At 45.5% G+C, this 20,779-nt stretch overlaps 1 protein-coding gene across 5 annotated transcripts in view; it reads left to right on the top strand.

The window, feature by feature from the left end:
• DGKI (diacylglycerol kinase iota) overlaps nt 1–20,779 on the top strand; it is a 442,305-nt gene that overhangs the window by 407,412 nt on the left and 14,114 nt on the right. For all 5 annotated transcript variants that reach the window (XM_045063016.1, XM_045063015.1, XM_045063018.1 and 2 more), the window contains 4 exons: nt 6,171–6,208; nt 9,602–9,722; nt 18,441–18,477; nt 20,136–20,235. In XM_045063016.1, the coding sequence (XP_044918951.1) occupies nt 6,171–6,208; nt 9,602–9,722; nt 18,441–18,477; nt 20,136–20,235 (296 nt within the window). The remainder of the gene's footprint in view (nt 1–6,170; nt 6,209–9,601; nt 9,723–18,440; nt 18,478–20,135; nt 20,236–20,779) is intronic.

Raw genomic sequence — 20,779 nt, 5'->3', positions numbered from 1 at the left:
GGTTACACACTCTGAGCGCCATTGGCACAGGTGGTGGTTGAATATTAGACCATTGTAGCATTCCATGGCCTTCCGATGCCGCTGATAGATTAATCCCACTGAGGAGGAGATCCTGGAAATGTGTGCTCTGAGTCTTCCACTCTGTATTTTGGCAAAGGAGGAGAAGCTGGTAGACCTGGTGGAAGGGAAATGGGACTAGCGTTTGCTGAGTGAGTGCTTGCTTGACTAGAGGAGGAAAAAGGGGAGAGATGGTGTGGTTTCTGGTTTTTGGTTTTTTTTTTTTTTTTTCCTACATCTGATTATTAAAGAGAGATACAGGGTAAAGCTTACTTTAGATAGAATTCTTAATTCAACTCAACAAACACTTGTTGTCTTCATGATCTTCTACTTGCCTTTCTTCCTTCTTTTCCAAAAAGCTGATCCTTCAGGTAAGCAGTTGTCAGCCTTTTGTATTTATTCCGCTGAGATACTCATGACATAAAACAGATGACATTGTGTGCAAAACATGCTCTTATAGAGGACACAGGTAACAAAGGCTATTATTCATGGCCATTTCCCAGACCTAACTTAGTCAGTGTCAACACTCTTACTCAAAGCACATCACAATATAAATGTATGATGTGACAGACTGAGTTTTCCAGAAACAGTCACAGCATTGTCTCCTATCCTACACATCCTTCTTGCAATATGACTTTGACATTCTTTTCATTGAGATGTGTGGTCTGGGTCCTCTTTGAATGTGGGCAGACTTAAGACTATAGCAGCAGAAGTGACACCCCATGATTTCCAAGGCAAGGTGACTTCCAAGAGGCTTTCTTGGGATGATTGCTTTTGAAACCTAGTCACCATCTTGGGAGGAAGCCCAAGCAACCATGAAATGTCATGCTCAGGGAACGAAAGCTCCCAGGTGAAGCCAGCACCCAGTCTCCTGTCCTGTATAATCATCTTGAAAGTGGATCTTTGAGCTCTCAGTGGAGCAGCCCACCCTATGCCAGGTGCAGGAGAGACAAGCTTTTGGCTGAACCTGGCCCACACTGCAGATTTTTGAGCAAAGCAAATAATTGTTTTGTTTGAAGCCTCTATGTTTTGGGATGATGGAGCTCTCCGTGAGTGCCTCACAGTTATGCAGTCAAAGAGAGCTAATACAGATTTGTGAGTCATTATAAGAATAATCTTGAATTTGTTCTAATATATTAAAAACCCTCAGTATTTTAGCTATTAACAAATAATTGGCACATAACTTATTAGCGGTTGTCAAAACCTCCTCTAGGCTTACATTAAAATGCAGAGGTCTCTCAAAATATCGAATTCCTCCTTTCTCTCACCTCATTGTGTTGAGCCTGGCTATGTAAAATAATACTAATTACAGTCATTTTCATGAGCTGCTTCTCATTTATGCCTCGTTAGCATAATTTGCAGTAGTTATCCATGCCATTAAATGAGTGTTAGTTACCTTTGCTGTATCTAATGATCATACTAAATTAGTTTTGGGGAGCTAAGCCTTCACACTTTGTTGCTCGTGTCCCATGATGGACTACTTACAAAGTAGAAAAATTGGACAGAATGCTTCTGATAAAGAAAATGCAAGAAAGGCTCTGCAGAAGTAGGCTCTTGGGCAGCGGAAAATGCAAGCCATCTGGTGACTAAGCAGTACATAACTTTGAATAAAGGACAAGTAGGAAGATGCCCTTTATGATCAGATTAACAGAATTGTGAATGCAACATCTGCCCTCGATATTCGATGTCTCCTTTGGCATAAAAAGTCTTGGACCTTGAAGTCTTAAATTGACTTAATTTGGCATGGGACGCATTCATGAGACTTTTACTTGGGGTTGTTTTAGTTTTTGCCCACCTTGCTTCAGTTTCAAGGGGAAACAGCATGGTGGCAGGAATTCTAACATAGGGGTCAGATGCAGTAACGTTAAAGAAAATGTGAAAGAAACAAAAAAAAGAAAAAAAATAAGAGTCTCTCTTTCATCTGGATTGCTAACTATCTGTGTGACCCTGGAAAAGTCCATTTACTTATCAAGCCTGTGTTGTCATCTATGAAATGAGAGATTTAGGCTAGAGCCCCAAATACTTCTGGAATGTAGAATATGACCACTTCTGAAGGGACAGTTCTAGGACATGTTTCTTGCTTCACGGATGAACTATTTAGGAGTTTAAAACTATGCAGAATTGGGCAAAAACAGATATATATTTATGCTTCTCAGTGCTGCAACTGATTTCTCTCCCAACGCAGGGCTCTACAAGCTATTCTTTGTTCGATAGTGGTAGTTTGTACTTTTAATGCCTTTCTTCCATAACTTTTTGAAAAATATTCAAGTGACTGCTATCATTACTAGGTGACAAACGGATTGGAAAGAGAATATTACTTTAAGAACTGAGAAATAATATGAAAATTTAAACTTCTTAAATAGAGCTGAGTGTACAGAGTTGATGTAGTTATTTTGGGTGATTTATCGAGAACTCATATACGTGGCTTTGCCAAGCCCTGTGTACTTTTTATTAAATATTTTTGTTGGCATAGCAAAAACTGCAACCTTAAACTCTCCCTTTGGAAGTAATCATATGCCAAACTCTACAGCTGTAATTGGCCTTAATCTAACCTTCTCATTTCATAGGTGAGAAATGCTTCTTTTTCTATGTTACGAGGTCAAAAGCATCAGGATTCTATGATGTTCATTCTACACAGGAGACCAAAATAGTCAGTCCTCTGTTCCTTGAGCTGATTTGAAAGGCAGAGTCCCCAAAGAACTGACTTTATCTTCATTTTTCTAACGAGAGAACTGAAGGTTGGTAAACTATAACTCGCCCAAGGTTACAGCCGATTCACGGTGCTCCCAGGGGCTCACAAGGAGTCTGACTCTTAGCTTAGTTATAATGTATCCCTTTCTAATTTGGGTTTCTTGCCAAAATGCCAGTTCCCTGGGTTTGCTTTGTACAGAGGTATCCCCAGAACCTCGAACACGGCCTGGCACGGCAGGAGCAGGTGGCCAGCCAGTGACCCTGTGGATTGTTTTGTCCCTCTCCTGATTCCAGCAGGTAGCCATTGTTCATTCATGCAAGATGCCTAAGGATGTCCAGACCATTGGGAATAGAGGCCCAAGAAAGAGAGACTAAGACAGAAGATGGTGATTCCTTCCTGGCGGTCCTGACTTCTCAGTTCCAGGATGTTTACTAGAGAGCAGTTTAGCACTGGAGGAAAAACCAGCCATTTCATATGAATTAATGAGTCTGCTTCTAAGCTCTAAAAATGACAAACTTCGCACTTCTCTATCCCTTACTCTCCTGCCTAACTATGTGCGTTTCTGTGATTTAATTGTCCAGGAAACCTGCTATCCATCTACTCAATTGCCTTTACGTCTCATCAGCAATTTGACTTACCCTCTTTGCATTTGGGATCACGATTTCCCCAGTTGCAAAGAGTTTTGGAAAAGGCAGGAAGGCAAGCTTGGAGCTCAAGAAATAATAAAGAGTAATACTGTAATCATAACAATTCATTATCTGTTTTTGAAGCTTGATCTTTCAGAAAGTTATTATCTGGAGTTGAATACTAATAGATCCACGCTCTCTTTATGCAGAGGAGATCTTAAACAACAGTGTACACGGGGAAGGACATTAATCAGGAAAGAGAAGTGAGCCTTGAGTCTAATAATGTTTGCATAATAGCTACCCTTGGGTGTATTGCTTGACTTAAGAATAAATATCCCTGCTTTCCATCTCTAGTACAATTGGAAATTATTCGTGGTTATGATTCTGTTATGTGATCCTCTATCTGTACATGGGAACTTTAAATCCGGAGGCTGCTGGAAACCAACAAGCATAGCAATACTGTGAATGAGTCTGGGGTAGACATTTAAAGAGGCTAGAATATTGGGCAATCTGGAGAAAATGAGCAGAGAGCAGGTCATAACTCTTTTCAGGAGGGGGAGGCTGGGGTCAAACTGGCATGGTTGATACTTACACGCTTCTCTGGTTTACTTTTACCTCTGCAGTGGTTTCTCACCACCTGCAGGATAAACTCTAGTGTCTCATCTTGACAGAAGAGGTGCTCACTGGGGGGGGGGGGGTTCCTGCGACTTGGCAATATTCATCTGCAACTGTTCCCCACCTCAGGGAAGATGATACATAGCTCTTCGCAGGTTCTATTAGACATCACAACTTAACTTCCATGTCTTTGTTCAGATCCTACCTTCATCTTGCAAGGATTCTCCAAATCTCCTTTACTAATTAATTCCACTTACCATGGAAGAGTTGGCTTAAATTTCACCTCCTCCAAGAAATCTTTGAACTCCACAGCTAGCCAATAAGTTTTTCCCCAGATTCTGATATTTTTGTTTCTTTTCTTTCTTCTTCTCTTCCTGTCCTTCCCTTTCTTTTTCCTTTCTTACTTCCCTTCCTGCTGCTCCTCAAATAGAATTTGTTCTGGGTAGTTCCTTTATTGCACTGATTTGTTGTGCTTATACACATGAAATTTTATACACAAGTGCTTTAAATTAATGAGCTCATTTTTTCTTTTCTCTCTCTCTTTTCTCTTTTTTTGTTTTCCTTTTGACTTCTGGGGAAAGTTTCAATATAATCTTGAAAAAATAAGGACTCTACTGTTCGGAACTCCCAAAGCTTTTATTTGTTGGTTTTGTTTTTACATTAGAGAGATGAGCAGGATAGCTATAAATTTTATTTTACAAATAAGAAAATTGATTCAGAAACATTGCCTTGTTAAACTTACATGTCTGCTAAATTAGGGATTAGAATTAGACCCTAGTCCAATGTCTTCTCTTTTTTTTTTTTTTTTTTAAGATTTTATTTTTTAATTTATTTTCAGAGAGAGAGTGTGCTTACAAGTGAGCGACCTACTTGTCACCATATTGCAGGTCCCTGTGTCTAGTCCGGACCTCTGTCCAGAACAGCTCCACTAGCTCTGTGAGGAGCTAGTTAGGTTATCAAGTTCATAGTGTTGTGAAAGGCACTGCATTGGGATATCTGAGTGGCTCGGTCAGTTAATAGTCCAACTCTTGATTTTGGCTCTGGTCATGATCTCAAGGTGGTGAGATCAGCCCCAAATCAGGCTTTGAGTTCAGAGGGGAGTCTGCTTGAGATTCTCTCTTTCCCTACCCCTCGGCCCTTCCTGCTCATGCTCTCTCTCTCTTTCTTTCTCTAAAATAAACAAATAAATCTTTAAAAAAAATCAAAATGAAAAATAAAATGACACTGAGAAAGAAAATTTAAATTACTATCTTCTAAAATTTTGTGCCATTCAAGCGTTAAAATAATCCATTTTATCGATAGTTCTAGAATCTAAGTAGTTGTTTTTCCAAAGGGACCGTTTCCAACAGAATGCACATGTTCCCTTTAGGATCCAACACTGTCATTAGGTGCTCACGCATCCTGTCCTCTCTCAGCAGTCCCCTCCTGTCCCTCATCCTCTACCTCCCAAGGACAAGTGCACTTGTACCTGCACTTCGATGCCCCTGAAGGTACATATTTTTACAATGAGATTAGGTTTCCTAATACTTTGAGTTCTTTCCATAAGAGTCACCCGTGGATTAGATGCTGACCACGTGGCTCTTTTCTTCAGAACATAAAGAACATACATGTTCCCTCCTCGGTACCTCCAGTCCCCTTCCTTTCCATAACGGTAGGTGTTGTCGGTCACTGCAGAGCAAAATTGGTAGTGATATTTGGAACCCCAAGAGGACAAAGTGCAAGGAAGTGGAAAGAAGGGAGCAGAAGCAATCATGGTTAAGCACCCAGCTGGCCTAAGTAGAAGAGTTGAGAACATCCACATGACTTCATCAATCATTTCAGCCATTCTGTAAGATTTAGACCTGCTTGTTGGCCGATGTGGAAACCCGGCTCTGCGGGTTTCCATGATTCGCTCAGAGCTTGTGTCGGAGCTAAGATTTGAACCTAATCTCTGTGGCCTCAAGCTTCGTGAGGGGGTATCGAGGTAGACTCTAGAATGATGGATAGAATGGGTGCCAGGGTAGTGAAGGGATGAAGAGGAAGCTTTTCCCTGTTGCAAGATTCAGCCTTTGGCATGCTTCTCCTTCCCTGATTCCTGCCTCAAATAGAGACTATTTCTGCAAACTGTGGATCCAGCCCCTTGGGATATTTAAGTGAGAGGGTCTTCTACTAATGGGACATCTCTCTTTTGTCTCCCACAGCAATTTTGCAGGCAGTAATAGCTGGTGATCTTATGAAGGTAAGCTCTCTTCCTACCCACACTTTTGGTGATTCTTCAAGAACTTTAACATCAACCATTTCTCACCAAGTTTTCGTGATCTCTCATACATCATACGTCATCCTCCCTGCCTATGCTAGCTGAGTTGGAGGGGGAAGGGCACTCTTTTGAGAAGTGGGCAGAGAGGGCCAGAGGAGTCTTTCCAGCATCTCCACATTGCCCAGCAGCGGAGAACATATGCAGGGGTACTGTGCTGGTTGTCTCGACTGATTAACACGGGTGGCACGTTGCCCAGGTGCAGTGCTCACGATGTCCAGAAGTGGATTATTTGCAATTGAAAGGTTTCTTTTTAGACAGGTCTTGAAATGAGTGCATCTGTAAGAATTACCTGGACACCACCCAGAAATACATTCTCCAGGCCAGAGCCTACAGCTTCCAACATTATTACAGTTTTGTACTCGGGGGATCACAGCTACCCAAAGGACACTGCATCTGACCTCCCTCCAACACTTTAATTCATGCTTACATTTTCTTCGTTCAGAGGGAAGGAAGTGGCCGCTGCTGCCTCCAGAGGGAATGCACATTCTGGAGTCAGACTGCTGGGGTTCAGATCTTGGCTCTGCCATTCCCTGTTTGTGTGACTTTGTATAATTATCTCATTCTCCCTGTGCCTCAATTTCTTCATCAGTAAAATTGAATAATGTGGCCTCTCTCCTTTGTTGTGAAGATTAGCTGTAACAATACATGCCAAGCTCTTAAAACTGTTTCTATTCCATAGAAGGGACTCTAAGATGCTAGCAGGTAGTGTTAGTCTGTGTTTTTTTTTAACAAACACAATGGAGATGCAAATACTCATTACACAGTATAGTCCATGAGCATTCTAAAAGCTACATTTGGTCTCCTGTCATTTTTCAGGCACTGGGACTCATGAGTGCCCGTATATCCCTATATAAACCACACTGGCATGGATCTGCTCTGTAATGTTGGTAACTGCATAAGGCACAAGGCCACCAGCCTGTGTGGAGTGTGGTGCCATTACAGATCAAAAAACCAAACACCTTAAAAAGAGAGCTAAGAAGCAATGACCTTGGATGCAAGTTCTTTCAAAGCATCTGTTAAATCCACGGAGAAGCCCTTGTGCTATCGTGTTAATAGGTTATTGACAGGAAAGAAATGGCATGAAGGGTGCAAACACCTTGATAAGCTGTCATCTTTAGACACATTAGCCCGGACATGGGGCCTGTGGCCCTGTGTGCATCCAGGAATCATCGCCCACAAGCAAAACGCACTCACCACGCAGTGTAGCTGGGAGTTCAGTATTGTTGCCCAGCTGTGGACCGAAGCAGTATTAGCCTGTATACCCTGCAAGGCCCTCTATTAAATGCCCTTGCAGAGCTTCTAAGTGGAAAAAAAGTGTGCGAACTACATTTGAAATCTGATTTCATCTTGCATGTGCCTTTAGTCTAGGCAGCATATTTTCCAGGCCTCTGGGTACACAACCCCACTCTCCTTGTACTTAATAGAGGATTATTTGAAATGTGGGAAATGGCCATACTCCATGGGTCCTCTTCATTACAATCATGTCCTAAGTGCCTAAAAGAAATTACTCAACCGTATTTATTGAGAGGTTGAAATGCAGTGACATGGAGTTTTTCCTTCTCATTCTTTTTCTCTCTTTCCTTCCCAAGTGTTTCTTCCCGTTTTCTTTCTTTTCCACCTTCTTCTGTTTGTCTAGTCCGTGCAGAAAGCAGAAGAAATATTAAATACTAAACCGTGTGTGTGTCTGTAAGAGAGAGAGAGTGCACAGCAGACAGCAGAGAACCGAGACCCCAGGAGCCGTCCAGTGGAAGGCAGCTGGGAGTGGCTGCCATGGCCCTGAGCTGCATAAGATACCCACAGACTACCTGCATGTCCGCAGGGTCCAAAAAACCCACAGAAAGGCAGCATCTGGGCTGCTGATGCACTGGGTCTTTGCTACTCCGTTGAACCCAAATCTCTACAGATCTGCGTAAAAAGAAAGGGCGTGTCGTCGTAAGACTGATGTTGAACAGTACTGGATATGCATAGATTCTTTGTGGAAAACTGCTAACTACCTCTTGCTGTCCTCTAGCCTCGAAGTTGAGGGATAAATGTCGCCGTATGTTCTTTACTTCCAATCAACTGTTCGTTTTGGCCTACTTTCTAGAAAGCCTTCCCCGACTCTTTTTCACCCTGTGAGAAACTCCTTATGTTCTTCTCCATCACTGCATGTGTCTTTGACATCTGTCTTCCCCATGGATGGCAAGGTCTTGAGGCCAGGGACTGAGTCCTGTTCATCTTTGTTTCCCTGGCGTCTGTCACATGGTGGTTCCATGGTTGGAGCTGAGTGAGACCATGAACTATGAGTCTACTTTCTTTGACCTTAGGAGATGCTTGCTTTTTTTTTTTTTTTTTTTTTTTTTTTTTTTTTTTTTTTTTTTTTTTTTTTTTAAATAATGTGCCATCTAGCTTCTTGGTGATAGATCCATTCCTTCTGCTTGGTACCTCCCGGCTTATTCTGTTCTTCTTTGTGCTAAAACTACCCTTTAGAAGTTCCAGAAAGACTCCTTTCGTTCTCCTATACAGCATTTTGGAGAACGGGGACCCATTTACACTTTCTGTAATGTTCAGTATTTCGTGAAATGAGACCACATCCTCATACCACCACGTGGTTCTCAGGCTACAAAATCTGTTGGTCATTTTCCAGTCTGTTCTCACAATATAGGTATTTCAGGTTTCTCCCGCCACATTCTCTGAATCCCTTGGGTTCTCGTCCTGTGGGTCCTTTCTAGCCTCACTGGGTGCAGGTTAGATGACTCGCAGAAGGCGTGCTGGCTGGCCTGCAGATCTAGGAGAAGGCTGTACACACGTGTGCCACCGTCTCCCACGGGAAAGGGGGAAGCAGCTTCCGCATTTGGTAGCTAGGTTCATTAGAGGCTGGAGAGAAACCATAGGCTCGGGAAGGAGCTTAGCTACCAGACACCAAGCTATTCCTGTCTCCGGCCCTAATTACTCTTTCACTCAAGAGAAAGCCGAGCCAACATAGGAAAGTGTTTCTTCTCTTTGCTGCCCTTCACTCTCTTGGGACAGCGACCAGTGCCCAGAAAAGAAAAAGACATCAAACAGAAAAGAAATAACTCATTCAGCACGTTTCAGTCTCCTTGGGCTGCTCAGGGCCCGCAGACCCTCTCCGGAGGGAGGGGAGGCGGCCTCCGGCCCGCCAGCCGGCTGCTAACACGGTCCGGGAACGCTGCTTTGTCCCTTTGACTTCCCCGTGTCCTCGGAGGCTAGAAACACTTGCGGTTTGCTACATCACTCTCATTTTATAACTGGTTAGCTGTACGTTCCCTTGTTCCGGACTCTGCCTGAGCTGCTTTTCCTGTGTCTCTTTCTCAGCTAATGGAAAGCTATAAAAATGGAGGCAGTCTGCTAATTCAGGGCCCGGACCACTGCTCCCTCCTTCACCACGCAGCCAAAACCGGCCACGGGGAGATCGTGAAATATATCCTGGACCACGGTAAGTAGGTGCAGCGAGCCAAGGGGCACTTCTCCACGAAGCAACTGAGCTGTCGAAGCGGGCTGTCTCCCCGGCTATCCTTGGAACAGCAGAATTGCTCCCCACCTTTTAGCCGACACCCCTGGCTGCGGTGAAGCAGATGGAACCACAGACCACCGACCCGTGTGGGTTGCTGTGACCCAACGGCTCCTATAAGAATTCTCTTATCAAGGTCTTCAAGGGTAGTGGGGAGCTGATTGATTGAAAAATAAAAGACAAGAACAAATGTGTCCTGACATAAGACACTGGATTGTTTTGGGAAGAGCTTTAAGTTGCCTAGTTGGGACCAGGTACCAAATCCATGTTTATAGTTTCTCACTCTGAGGGTTACATGAGCACGGTTTTTTCCCAGCTTTTTGGCTTCTCTCTCTCTCTGTCATTTTTCCATTTGAATCTCATGCATCATTTCAACTTAAGCCACACTTCATTCTCTTTGGAAATACCTGGGACTCTCATGTCTTCCATGGTTAGATAGTTGCTAGAAGTAACAAGCACCTCAGCATCTTTCTCTTGGAAGGCCCCATAAGGGGCATAAACACAGGGATACATCCCAAATCCTGACCATGATTATCAGCTTCCCACATTTATAGGGTTTCTAGGAATTAAGAGCTGGAGTACAGGGCAAAGTCTCCCTGGCTTAGCTGTTTTTGAAACAGCCTCTAGCTCTGCTAGATGTAGGTGCAGAGAGATCCTGGAAGATTTTCTCTGAGCCTTCGCGGCGAGGCTGTACCATCCAGATTCAGGCTGAAGAAAGTAAGTGTATTAGTAGACATGCACATTCCTTTTTGCTCCTCTTTTTTTTTTTTTTGAGGGAGAGAGGGAGTGCATGAGAGAGCATGTATGCATGAGGGAAGCAGGAAGGAGAGAGAGAACTCAAGCAGGCGCCACGCTCAGCACGGAGCCCAGCATGGCGCTCCATGACCCTGAGGTCCTGACCTGAGCTGAAGTCAAGTCACACGCTTAACCGACTGAGTCAGCCAGGCGCTCCGCTCCTGTTTTTATTCAGTTCAGCCAACATGTCTTGTAGTCAGCAAGTATTTGCGGAGTGCTTAACAGGAGCTACCTGTTACAGACCAGTGTGTACACACACACACACACAGACACGATAGTCACTATTTTTAGGCAGTTAAGGCTAAAAAAAACATATAATCTAATGCAGAATTCAATTGAAAACACCTCTACAGAACTGTTTAAGGAGCTGCAAATCATCTGTGGCCAGATTTAACCTCCCATCCTCCCTTACCCTCTGTCTTCTTCAGTTGAAAATGATGAGCTTACCTCCTCAGTATCCTGAATTACTGTCCCACCGACAATCCCCTGGACCTTGGCTTTTATATTTTGCTTTGGTTCTGGGTCCTCAGGTTGATTAGCAACAATAATTCCTTCTATTTGCAAGTTCTTCAACAACAACAGTTTCCCCCTTTCTAAGCCTAAGTATGATCTGTGCAATATTTGGGACATACTTACACTAAAAACAAAACCAAAACTCCTCTCCTCAGTTGCATGCCCCCAGGGGCATGAGTGATGAGACATGGGATGATATTAGTCTAAACCATAGATTTTCACTTCTCCCACTTTTTCCACGGCCTTAAATAACAGGGCCTCTGAAAGGTTGCGGTTTCAAACCCCACCTGTGGTTTGGTGCACGCGTCCATTGCCCCGCGGTGTATCAAGCTGGTATGTTACTCTCTCAGTGCCGTAACCAAAGCCTGATGTTCCAGCACTAAACTCCTTTCTCTTCCATCCCCAGCATCTCTTGCAAAGGGTGAATCACACAATACAGCTCTCTATCCCTGTCAAAACAGAAGGACAATAAAGCAATCTATTAATTTGGGGGGGAGGTGGCTGTTTGTTTTTCCAGTTTTGGGGGGGGAAGTAGATTTTACAAGTTAGTTGGTTTAATATTTATGATAATGAGAAAAGCAAGTGGAGATCATCTCACCTCTACTTCCCTCACAGGCAAGCAGTTCCCACAGTCACGGTCACGGTCACAGTCACGAGAGGCCTCTGATTCCCTCCCCGCCTCACCAGGGTCTCTCACTGACCAGTACATACCTGAGAGAGAGACTGGAGATACGAAGCACACTCCATCTTTCTGTGCGAAAATAAAAGCTCACGCTGCTCTGCAGTCCAAGAATCAGGACAGTTTTAAGGGATGGTAGTTTTTTAGCCTTTCCGTGCTATAGTCAAATAGTGGGAACTAACTCGTTGTTGATTTCTTACTGAAACCAGCATTTATCAACCTACTAGGCATGGTCGATTTCAGCCTGAACGCTGATCTCCATATTTCTACTGACTCAGGAGTATTCCTGAAGCTCTCTTGACATGGCCCACCTACGTCAGCAGGTTCCTCAAGAACGCGGCGCTTCAGCTGCCCGGTTTTCATTGCTGCCGTTCGTTTTAACCTCTTTGGTCGCTGATGACAATTTGTATTAGCCTGTGCATGTGGAGACTGCACACTCTTTTTTGCAGAAAAATTTGTCTCTTTTAAATGATAGACACCCCTGTAAATGATAGTATTCTCGGAGGGAGGGACAAGCTCCTGGACAAGCATAACCCTCTCCCTGCTCTGTAGCCATCCTCTTAATGTGACCCCTGCTCCGTGAAATAATCTTTCCTAATTTTATGTCGTGGCAGCTCTAGAATCCCCTTGGTCTGACAAGGAAAACAGCCTTTTCCAAGAAGCCTCCAGGAGGCCAGGGTTCGGAATGTACGCAGCCGTGACAATGTGTTTATAAATAGCCTCAGATTTGCGGTAGACAAGTCTGATCCATTTGAATTCATGTAAATGGGAAAAGAGTACAATTTTACCTGGTGCCAAAGATGGAGAGGGACACTCCTCGCCAATCTCCAGTGCTGCAAAACTTTAAAAGTTTTAGTTTCTCTCTCTCTTTTTTTTTCCCCCTAATCCGGTTTAAGTCTTTCCTGTGGCTTCACATGATATAAATCGTAAAGTTTGTTCAAAGACCTGATGATCAAGTTGCCTTCTTGACAAGGGTTCTGAGAAGTCCGTGGGCCCCTTTCAAGGGGCCTGCGAGGCGAGGGGCTTCTTTGTGCCCTGCACCCTTGCTCAGGTGGGAGCCCCTCTCCCCCCTGCTTTGTCCCCCTCTTCACAGGTCATTTATGGTGAGCAGTGGGGCCCACAGTCAGGACGACGCCCCCCCTTTCCCCCAGGCTCCACACTAAGCAACGTCTTTCTCATCTAAGCATCTTTTAAAACGGGGCTGTGGGCGAGGGGCGGGAGCGTATAGCAGGCTCTGAAAAGCCACAGGCGGCTTGAATTTTTCTCTGTCCTGCATCTTCTTTGGGACTTTCTCTCAAATGCACAGCCTGCTGATTTCCTTTATGAGAAACTGGAATTTGGGCCTCGGGAGGGTTGCGGAGAGAATGGAGGAGGAAGGGAACTCAAATTCCATGGGGACAGCGAGGAGAGGGAAGGACCCCGAGGGGGTTCCAGCCCAGGTCCCCCAGTGGTTCCTGCTTTTCAGCTTCTTTCAACCATATTTTCTGCCCACTCCCTCCTCCTTCTTTGTGCCTCTCCGAGAGACTTTTGTGTTGCTTTAGGCTTTGACCACCCTGCACATTGTGCTCCTTTGTTTTTATTCTCCGGCTCCCACCCCTGGGCCCCCCTACGGTGTGTCCTGATAGAAATCTCACTCATGCATTTCCTTTTTGATTTCAATGGCTTATTTTGTCTTCCCCCATTTTCTGTCTCTAGTCTTTCTTTCTTTTTTTTTTTTTTCTTTTTCTTTACCCCCCTTTTTCGGCCTCTGGTCCCCGAGAGAAAGGACCACCATCCCGCTGGGACAGGATGATGGTGCTGTTAGAATTCCCAGTGCCAGCTCGCCCCACATCTGTGCGGCTTTTGTCCCGGGGCAGAGGAGGATTTGGAATGGTCTGCTGGCAGCGTCAGGGAGACTAATGGGAAATGAGTCCGGGGACAGAGAGGCCGTGGGGAGGTGGAAGGAATAGCAAAGGGGATTTGGATGCCTTGGTGTGGGAAGCAAGCTAAAGCATGCACGTGATGGAAGACATCCTATAGGATATAGGGACGGTGTTGAAGACTGGGTTGCTCCAGCAAGAGCTGGGGCGTCCAGTGAGCACCGGCCAGCACACTTGCAGTTTGGAAAGCTTGACTGCCTAACCTCTCGTTCCATTTCCCATGTTGGGAAATTGGTGAAGTCTGGCTTCCTTTTGCATTTCCTGGCTTTCCCCCCAATACTGATGTGTCTCTCCTCTTAGTACCTTCCCCCCTTATCTTTCAGACTGTTTCCTATATAGCACAGTCTTTGGAATCCATGTTACATTTGTGGATCTTTCTTTGAGGAAAAACGAGGATGCTGGCTGGGATCCACATTGATTTTTAAATGTTTTCATTCATTCATTAAAAGAAGTCAATTCTGCCCCCGTGAACTTTTGAGAAAAAATTTTACAGCGATAGCCACTGCTAACTCTTAGGGTTCGAATTGCTTTGTTTGCGTTAACACATTTAATTCTTAAAACAATCCTCCATCGTGAACGCTCTTATCTCCTTCTGGCAGAGGGTGACAGCTGAAGCACAGTGGTGTTAGGCTACTTGCCAAGACCCGTATGTAGTATATGGTCTCTGCCCACCATAGTTCCAAAACCCGGTGAGGGTCGATCGATAGAAGTATTACATGCAGGGTTCCCGTGACAGCTGGTGCAGAGCTGTACGATCGATCGTCTGCCTCTGAAAGGTTCATGGAGAAACGTGCACACGTGTCCCTTCGATCGGGACTGGACCGTTGTTTTCTGGTGTAGGTCAGGTGCAGGGCTGAGTGTGGACATTGTAGTAAACCCTAGGAGGGACGGAGAACCAAGACGTCCTTTTACATTCAGGGAATACACGTGAGCTCGCAGCTCACAGTGTCGTGAAATTTCTTCCAGTTCCCTAAGGGAGATGGCATGATATCCACAACCAGACCATATGCACACCTAAAATATACAATAAGGCCTGCGTCCGCATATTCAGCATGGATAGAAGTTGGAAGAATTCCATCCTCTTTTCTTTCTCTTGGGCTCTCCCTTATGAGTGAGACTCAAATTAACTTTCCAAAAATCCTAGATGCTATTTTTTTGGAAATACTTTTTCCTTTAAAGAGACTTTAAAGAGACTTTGTGAGGGCTGTGTGGATTCTTTTGGGTGTCTCTGGCCAAACCGGAAGATTGGAGAATCCACGCTACTCACCTGCACGGGGCACTACTATAAACAGCACAAAATGCGACGGAAGGAGCTCCCAGCAGGTCACGTACAGGAAGGGAAGCTCCAGCCTGTTCTTGGGCGGCACTTGGCACTTAGTTAAGCCTCTTCTCATTTCCTCCTCGGAACCCCCTCTCGCCGGCATTATGCAAACACAGTTATTTTCAAGCAGGTTGAGAAATTATTAGAAGAGGTGTCCGTGCTATTAAAAGCCGCTCCGGACCCCTCCTGTCATCGGTTCACTGCTATCGTTGCCCGTTCGTGGGTGATTTGCCCGACAATGTTCAAAACGTGCTGCTCTCTTGTGATTACATAGATTGACAGGAAGAGGAGGAAACTTTGGGTTAATTAAGTCCATCATCCCAGAGCCCGTTCCACTCACGAAACCTATAATTGGAGTTTTGTTAGGTTTTAATTAAGAGAAAGAATATCTCATTTTAGGAGCAGCACCGCTTCCTCTCACCTCTGTCAGCCTCCAAGGACTAAAAGGAGGGAAGGGGAAAGTGAGAGGCAGCTACAGGCATGCGGGGCGCACAGACCGGAGAATCAGTCTCTTATGGTTCGGGGCTGGCTGCGTTTATGGGGGTTTTTATAAAACACTCGGGGAACAAGGACTCTTCTCTTCCTCGTCCCCACTTCCAGAGTGTCAAACGATGATGGTTTTAGCACAGATTTAGCTGGGCCTGCAGCCTCTCTCCGACAGGACTTGGTGGTATGGACCCTCCAGCCATGGGGGCGGCTCTGAGGGCTAAGGGGAGGAGCGTGGGGCCTCTGGTGCCTGAACAGACTTGCACTCACAGGGGCTGGCGGAACGGAGCTGCCATGAGTGCCCTGGGGCTGGGTTGCTCCCGTTCACGGAGCTGCTTTCCAAAGGAATGGCTCCAGAGGTTCCCTCAAGGTGGCCGGCACCCTCCCTCACCCTCTGTGAGGACCGCTGGACACTGTAAGCACTCTTGTTCTTGACCTTGTGGAGAAATCCTCGCCAGCCATTGACGGGGTCTGGAGCACTGGTTCTCGGGACATGGAATCTGAGTCGACAAGTAGCTTCAGAAGTCAACGGAGATAAATGCAGAGCCCAGGACACTCCCTCCGTCCACGGATGCTCCGCATCTCAGCTTAGTGTAATCTGCTTCCGGCGGAGAGTAGGACCCTTCAGATCCAAACTTCAGGCATGGCATGCAGCGGCCCAGCTCCCATTTTAAACATATGGCTTATATGAACTTACGCAACCGCACAACAGTCCTGATAAATACTATCAATGCTTCTTTATCGTCCTTGGCCATTGAGAGACTAAGAGTAAATGAACTTGCCCAAGATCCAGTAAGTGCCAGGTAGAGCCCGAATTTGGAAGCAAGGAAGTTCAGCTCCGGTACCCGTCGCCACGCTGTACCGTCTTGCCCTTCCGTGGGTGTGTGTTGTGGGTATTATCATTCATGCTTCCTTAGAACCACAAGACTGAGGAAAAATAAAGGAGTTAAGTCTTTGCTAAGTCCTTAATGTAGGATGGGTGCTGGAAAAATACTAAATATTCTTCCACGGCAGGGATTTGGTATAATTCATTTAGGGAGAGAGGGATAGGCCTGAAAAGCAAATACATAATACAAGGGTGGAACCAAGTCCGTGTCACGGGAGCGCAGAGAGGGGAGAGAGTCTTTCTGTCAAAGCTGGTCTCTGCAGAAGGCCTGTCACAGACTGGGCTTCCCAGGACGGGTAACATTTAGGTGTGTGGCTAGAAAAGAGAAGGTTGTTCTGGATCAGGACAGTGGAGGGAATAAGCTCTGCCAGCTGGGGAGAGCCCGAGAGACAGGCTGGTGATGGCACAGCTACCCGTTGAATGGATATAAAAAAATGGGACCTGGAGCGAATTGAGGAAGGTCGGTTCCAGGTGAAAGACCGCTGACCTTCGCGGTTGACCACTTGGGAGTGAGCAGTCAGTACGCTGAATCGGAAACCTGGAAATCCGAATGAAAAGAGAGATTTTCATTTTTCTTAGTAACTGTGTCGGTATGCTCATTACGCTCCAGGCAGAGACCAATTAGGAAGCCTAATTTGTCAAAGAGGACAAAGGGAAGAGGCGAACAGGGCAGAGGGTATGAGGGAAGAGTCACGTGGCCTAGACGGCCAGGAGATGTGAAAGAAGAGGCAGCTTCTTGGATGACCGGGAGGATTGTGAAGGTCCCGCAGCACCTCGGTCATCCTCTTGCCCAGTGACTTTCCATGGTTGGAAAGTCCTAACCTCTTCCCTTTCTTCTTTTCACGTAATAAGTAATCACATAAGCACATTTTCAGTGATAATGATACCTGACAAGACAGTCAGGAAATCAACAGGGTCCTATTTCTAAAGACTAGAATGCTCAATACCTAGAACTGCGTTCGGCACATCCAAGCCCATTTATTCATTAATCCAAACAAACATGTAAGCGTCTGCTTGGTCCCAGGCTCCATGCCAGGCACTGAGGAAGGACGCAGTGGTAAACAAAGCATAGGCCACAGCTTCAAAGGGGTTTACCGGAGTCTAGTTGTACAGAGAGACAAATCAGCAGGTGGTTTTATTACGGTTTGAATGTCATGATCGCTAATTACATAGCCCTTCCCATCTAGGACAATCTCAATTTGGATGATGAATTATGTCACCCTCCCAATTAGAGGACAAGGGTTAGTGTCCAAAGTGAGGGGGCATATAGGCCGAACATTTAATGCAGAATTCCGAGTAGAGATTGTAGAGGGCTTTATGGGAAATGTGTCTCAGCTGATACCTGCAGACTGATTAGAGTACAGGAGGGCTGGGGAGGGCAGCAGTGGTGCAGAAGGTAGAAAGGTGGCCATTCCAAGCGTTGTTGGCAGATTGAATGATTTAATTGTTGAGCAAATAGAACATCATCAGTGCACACACCCACTGGACATTTCCATTCCTAAGGAAGCATCTATAACCATTTGGTGTTTATACATAGGTCTTTGAAGGGAAATTTTATGAAAAATACAATTTTACTCTGTTTCTAGAAGATAGATATTGGACTGGATGATATCTATGGTATCTTGTAGCTTTAAAATCATACTGTATAAAAGCCCATCTCAAACAATCTGCCGCTGGGGAATGATAATCCTTAAAGCCCACCAACGTGTCCCCGTCCTCCCAAGGTAACCCTTTAGTTATTTCTCACTTATTCTATTCTGATGGATTTTATTTCTTCAACCTGGTTGAAAGCCGTTTTAAAAGCATAGCCTGTATCATCCCATGCATATTGGTCGGTGGTGGTTGGGAAGTTGGTGAGTGGGAATAGAGAAAACCTGTCTTTTCGGGGGGCAGAGCGGGGGAGGTGGTCCTATTATCCCTCCCACCGAGTGACTCTACTTCATTCACCTTTCCAAGGTGTTTTAATTCTGTGACTATAGACTTTTTGTGTTAATGGTTAGTTTCTGGATTTATTTTTGATGGGTCTTCCTTTCCTCTTCTTTAGGACCTTCTGAGTTATTGGATATGGCAGACAGCGAAACGTGAGTGTTGCCTTTGTTACATAGTCTAGATTATTTTCTTCAGAGAGTATTTGGAGGAGAAGGTAGTCTATAGAGCCTACAACAGATAATTTAAATGTCGGTGGTAAGAAGTTCACTTTCCATTGTATTTATAACCAGGCAGGGCTAATCTTCTCAATCAAGAATCACACAATAAAAATTGATGACAAGAATCATAACGACTGCACGCACAGTCGTCGCTGTTCATCATTTAGAGCTTTCTATGCGCAAGGTAGTTTTGCACAGTGCATCACAGACTGCTGAAAAGTCTAAATAAATACATCTACCTTTTTTATTTACTTTTTCTCAACTGGGGTTTGTGAGAAAATTACATCCTAATACCCTATAGCGTGCTTTGTTTGAAACCTATACTGGGTCTGGAATGCAACAAGATGTATGCAGCCATTGGAGAATTAAGAATATAGTCATTCCAACCATTTTTATGTTCTGTGGTTCAGATGAGAAATTCTCGTTGAGAAGATCATCCTCTCTGGGGTGGTCCTCAAACTCATGATGTTTGTTTTCAATTTTTTTTATTCCTAGGGAAGCAAAATAGCTCCTCCTCCCCAAATAGGAACAAAGAAAGGCTAACCGTCTCCCCCTGAAAGCCTTATAGAAAGCACTATAAAACTTCAAAGACATTTGAAAGGAGATAAAAATGGGTGGGGAGGAGCTCAGTAGGTCTGGAGGAGGAAAAGGAGAAAAGAGTAGGATGGAAGCTGAGTGGAAAGGATAGACTTCCATGGTTATGACTGACTAGAAAGGGAAGACACCGTCCATTGTGACAGAGACTTTGTCCGCTCACCCCAACCTATTGGCAAGGTTGTCACTTATGCATTTGTTCTAAGGACTGCATTTGATTTTCCATATGCTTTGGCCTTAAACACCTTTTCAGTATTGGACTCAGAATGGAAATCTCCTCCTCCCTGGACTGCCCCATAGAGGCGGTGGAAATGGCTACTTAGCTTTGCCATCTTCCTGCGGCCAACAGGGGAGAGCTCATGTTCCCAGCTCCCCCAGATGTCCTCGGTGGTGGCCCATGCACTCCCACCTGCCATTCACATGGCCTCAGTAGGTTGGGTGGCTTGGGTTGACCTGATCCTTCCACGTCAAGTCCCCCAGAGACACTCTGCCAAGGGCCAGATGATGGTGTGCCAAGCCCTGCGTGGAGTTGCTGGAAAGGCCTCTGGTCTCCCATGCCTGCCCCATATGTCCCTGATCTGGTGCCCCTATGTTCTGCCTGAACGTGTCCACAGAGGACATTGTTTCATGGGGCTAGGCCCGGTCTCCCGTCTCCCGCATCAGTGTGTTCAGCAGTGCTACTGGGTGTTACCTAAATCCAACGCTAGTGGTTGAAAACAAAATCACTCAGCCTAGTTAACACTGTGAGACAAGCGACTGGTGTCAGATGATTATGGTTCGTTGATGACTGAAGGCATTTTGACACCCCCTCACCCACCTCCCCCGAAGACGCCCAGCCCCCGGTCTCCGCTACGGATAGGGAAGGAGGCGGATGAGCACAGAACCCCAGCAGGAGGGATAGGAAGCTACCCTCACCCCCTCCCTGCCGCCTCCGCCCCCACTCTCACCCCTGCCCCCAACCCCTTTATGGGTGGTTTCCCATTTCATCTTTGATTTAGGGGTGAGACCGCACTGCACAAGGCTGCCTGCCAGCGGAACCGGGCTGTGTGCCAGCTTCTGGTGGACGCGGGAGCATCTCTGAGAAAGACGGACTCCAAGGTAACTCGAGGACTGAGGGCAAACATCCTCCCGCCGGGCACGATCGCTGGCCCCATCGCCTTCACTTGTGCCGGCAGCAAAGGCATCCTTTCTGTGCTTATGGAAGTGCCTGGGGCTTTGGAAAAAGGAGGAAAAAATAAAGTGCTTCATTTAGAGAAACTGTAGTTTAAATGTATAAGCACAAAGGGGAAGGGTGTGTGCTTGCCTATGGGACTTTATAAACCTCTGAATGTGCTGGCCTTGGGACTTTGGGGTTGTCCTGCCCCCCCCCCTGGCCAGCAGCCAAGTTGTGGGGAGGTGAGGTTCAAAGCCCTGGGAAAGGGGTAGAAGACACCGGCCTGCTTTGGAATTTCTCCTTCAGCAACTTTATCTAGAGTAGCTTCCGATCTGTGATTTCTGTGGCCCCGCGTCTGGGTGTCCAGGTCATTAGCTGTCTCTGTCAGGGTGGTCAGCCAGAGAGAGGGTTACTGCCTTAAATCTGGTGCCTTTATGTTGGCTTTTTATTTTTTAAAAAGTTTCTTTCTACTTATTTTCGTATATTTTT

The sequence above is a fragment of the Mustela putorius genome, unplaced genomic scaffold (assembly GCF_011764305.1).
Source record: "Mustela putorius furo isolate JIRA1106 unplaced genomic scaffold, ASM1176430v1.1 tig00003845_pilon_pilon_pilon, whole genome shotgun sequence".
NCBI classification, from domain to species: domain Eukaryota; kingdom Metazoa; phylum Chordata; class Mammalia; order Carnivora; family Mustelidae; genus Mustela; species Mustela putorius.
Note: the sequence above shows the minus strand (reverse complement) of the source record. Positions and strands in the feature narration are given on the sequence as shown.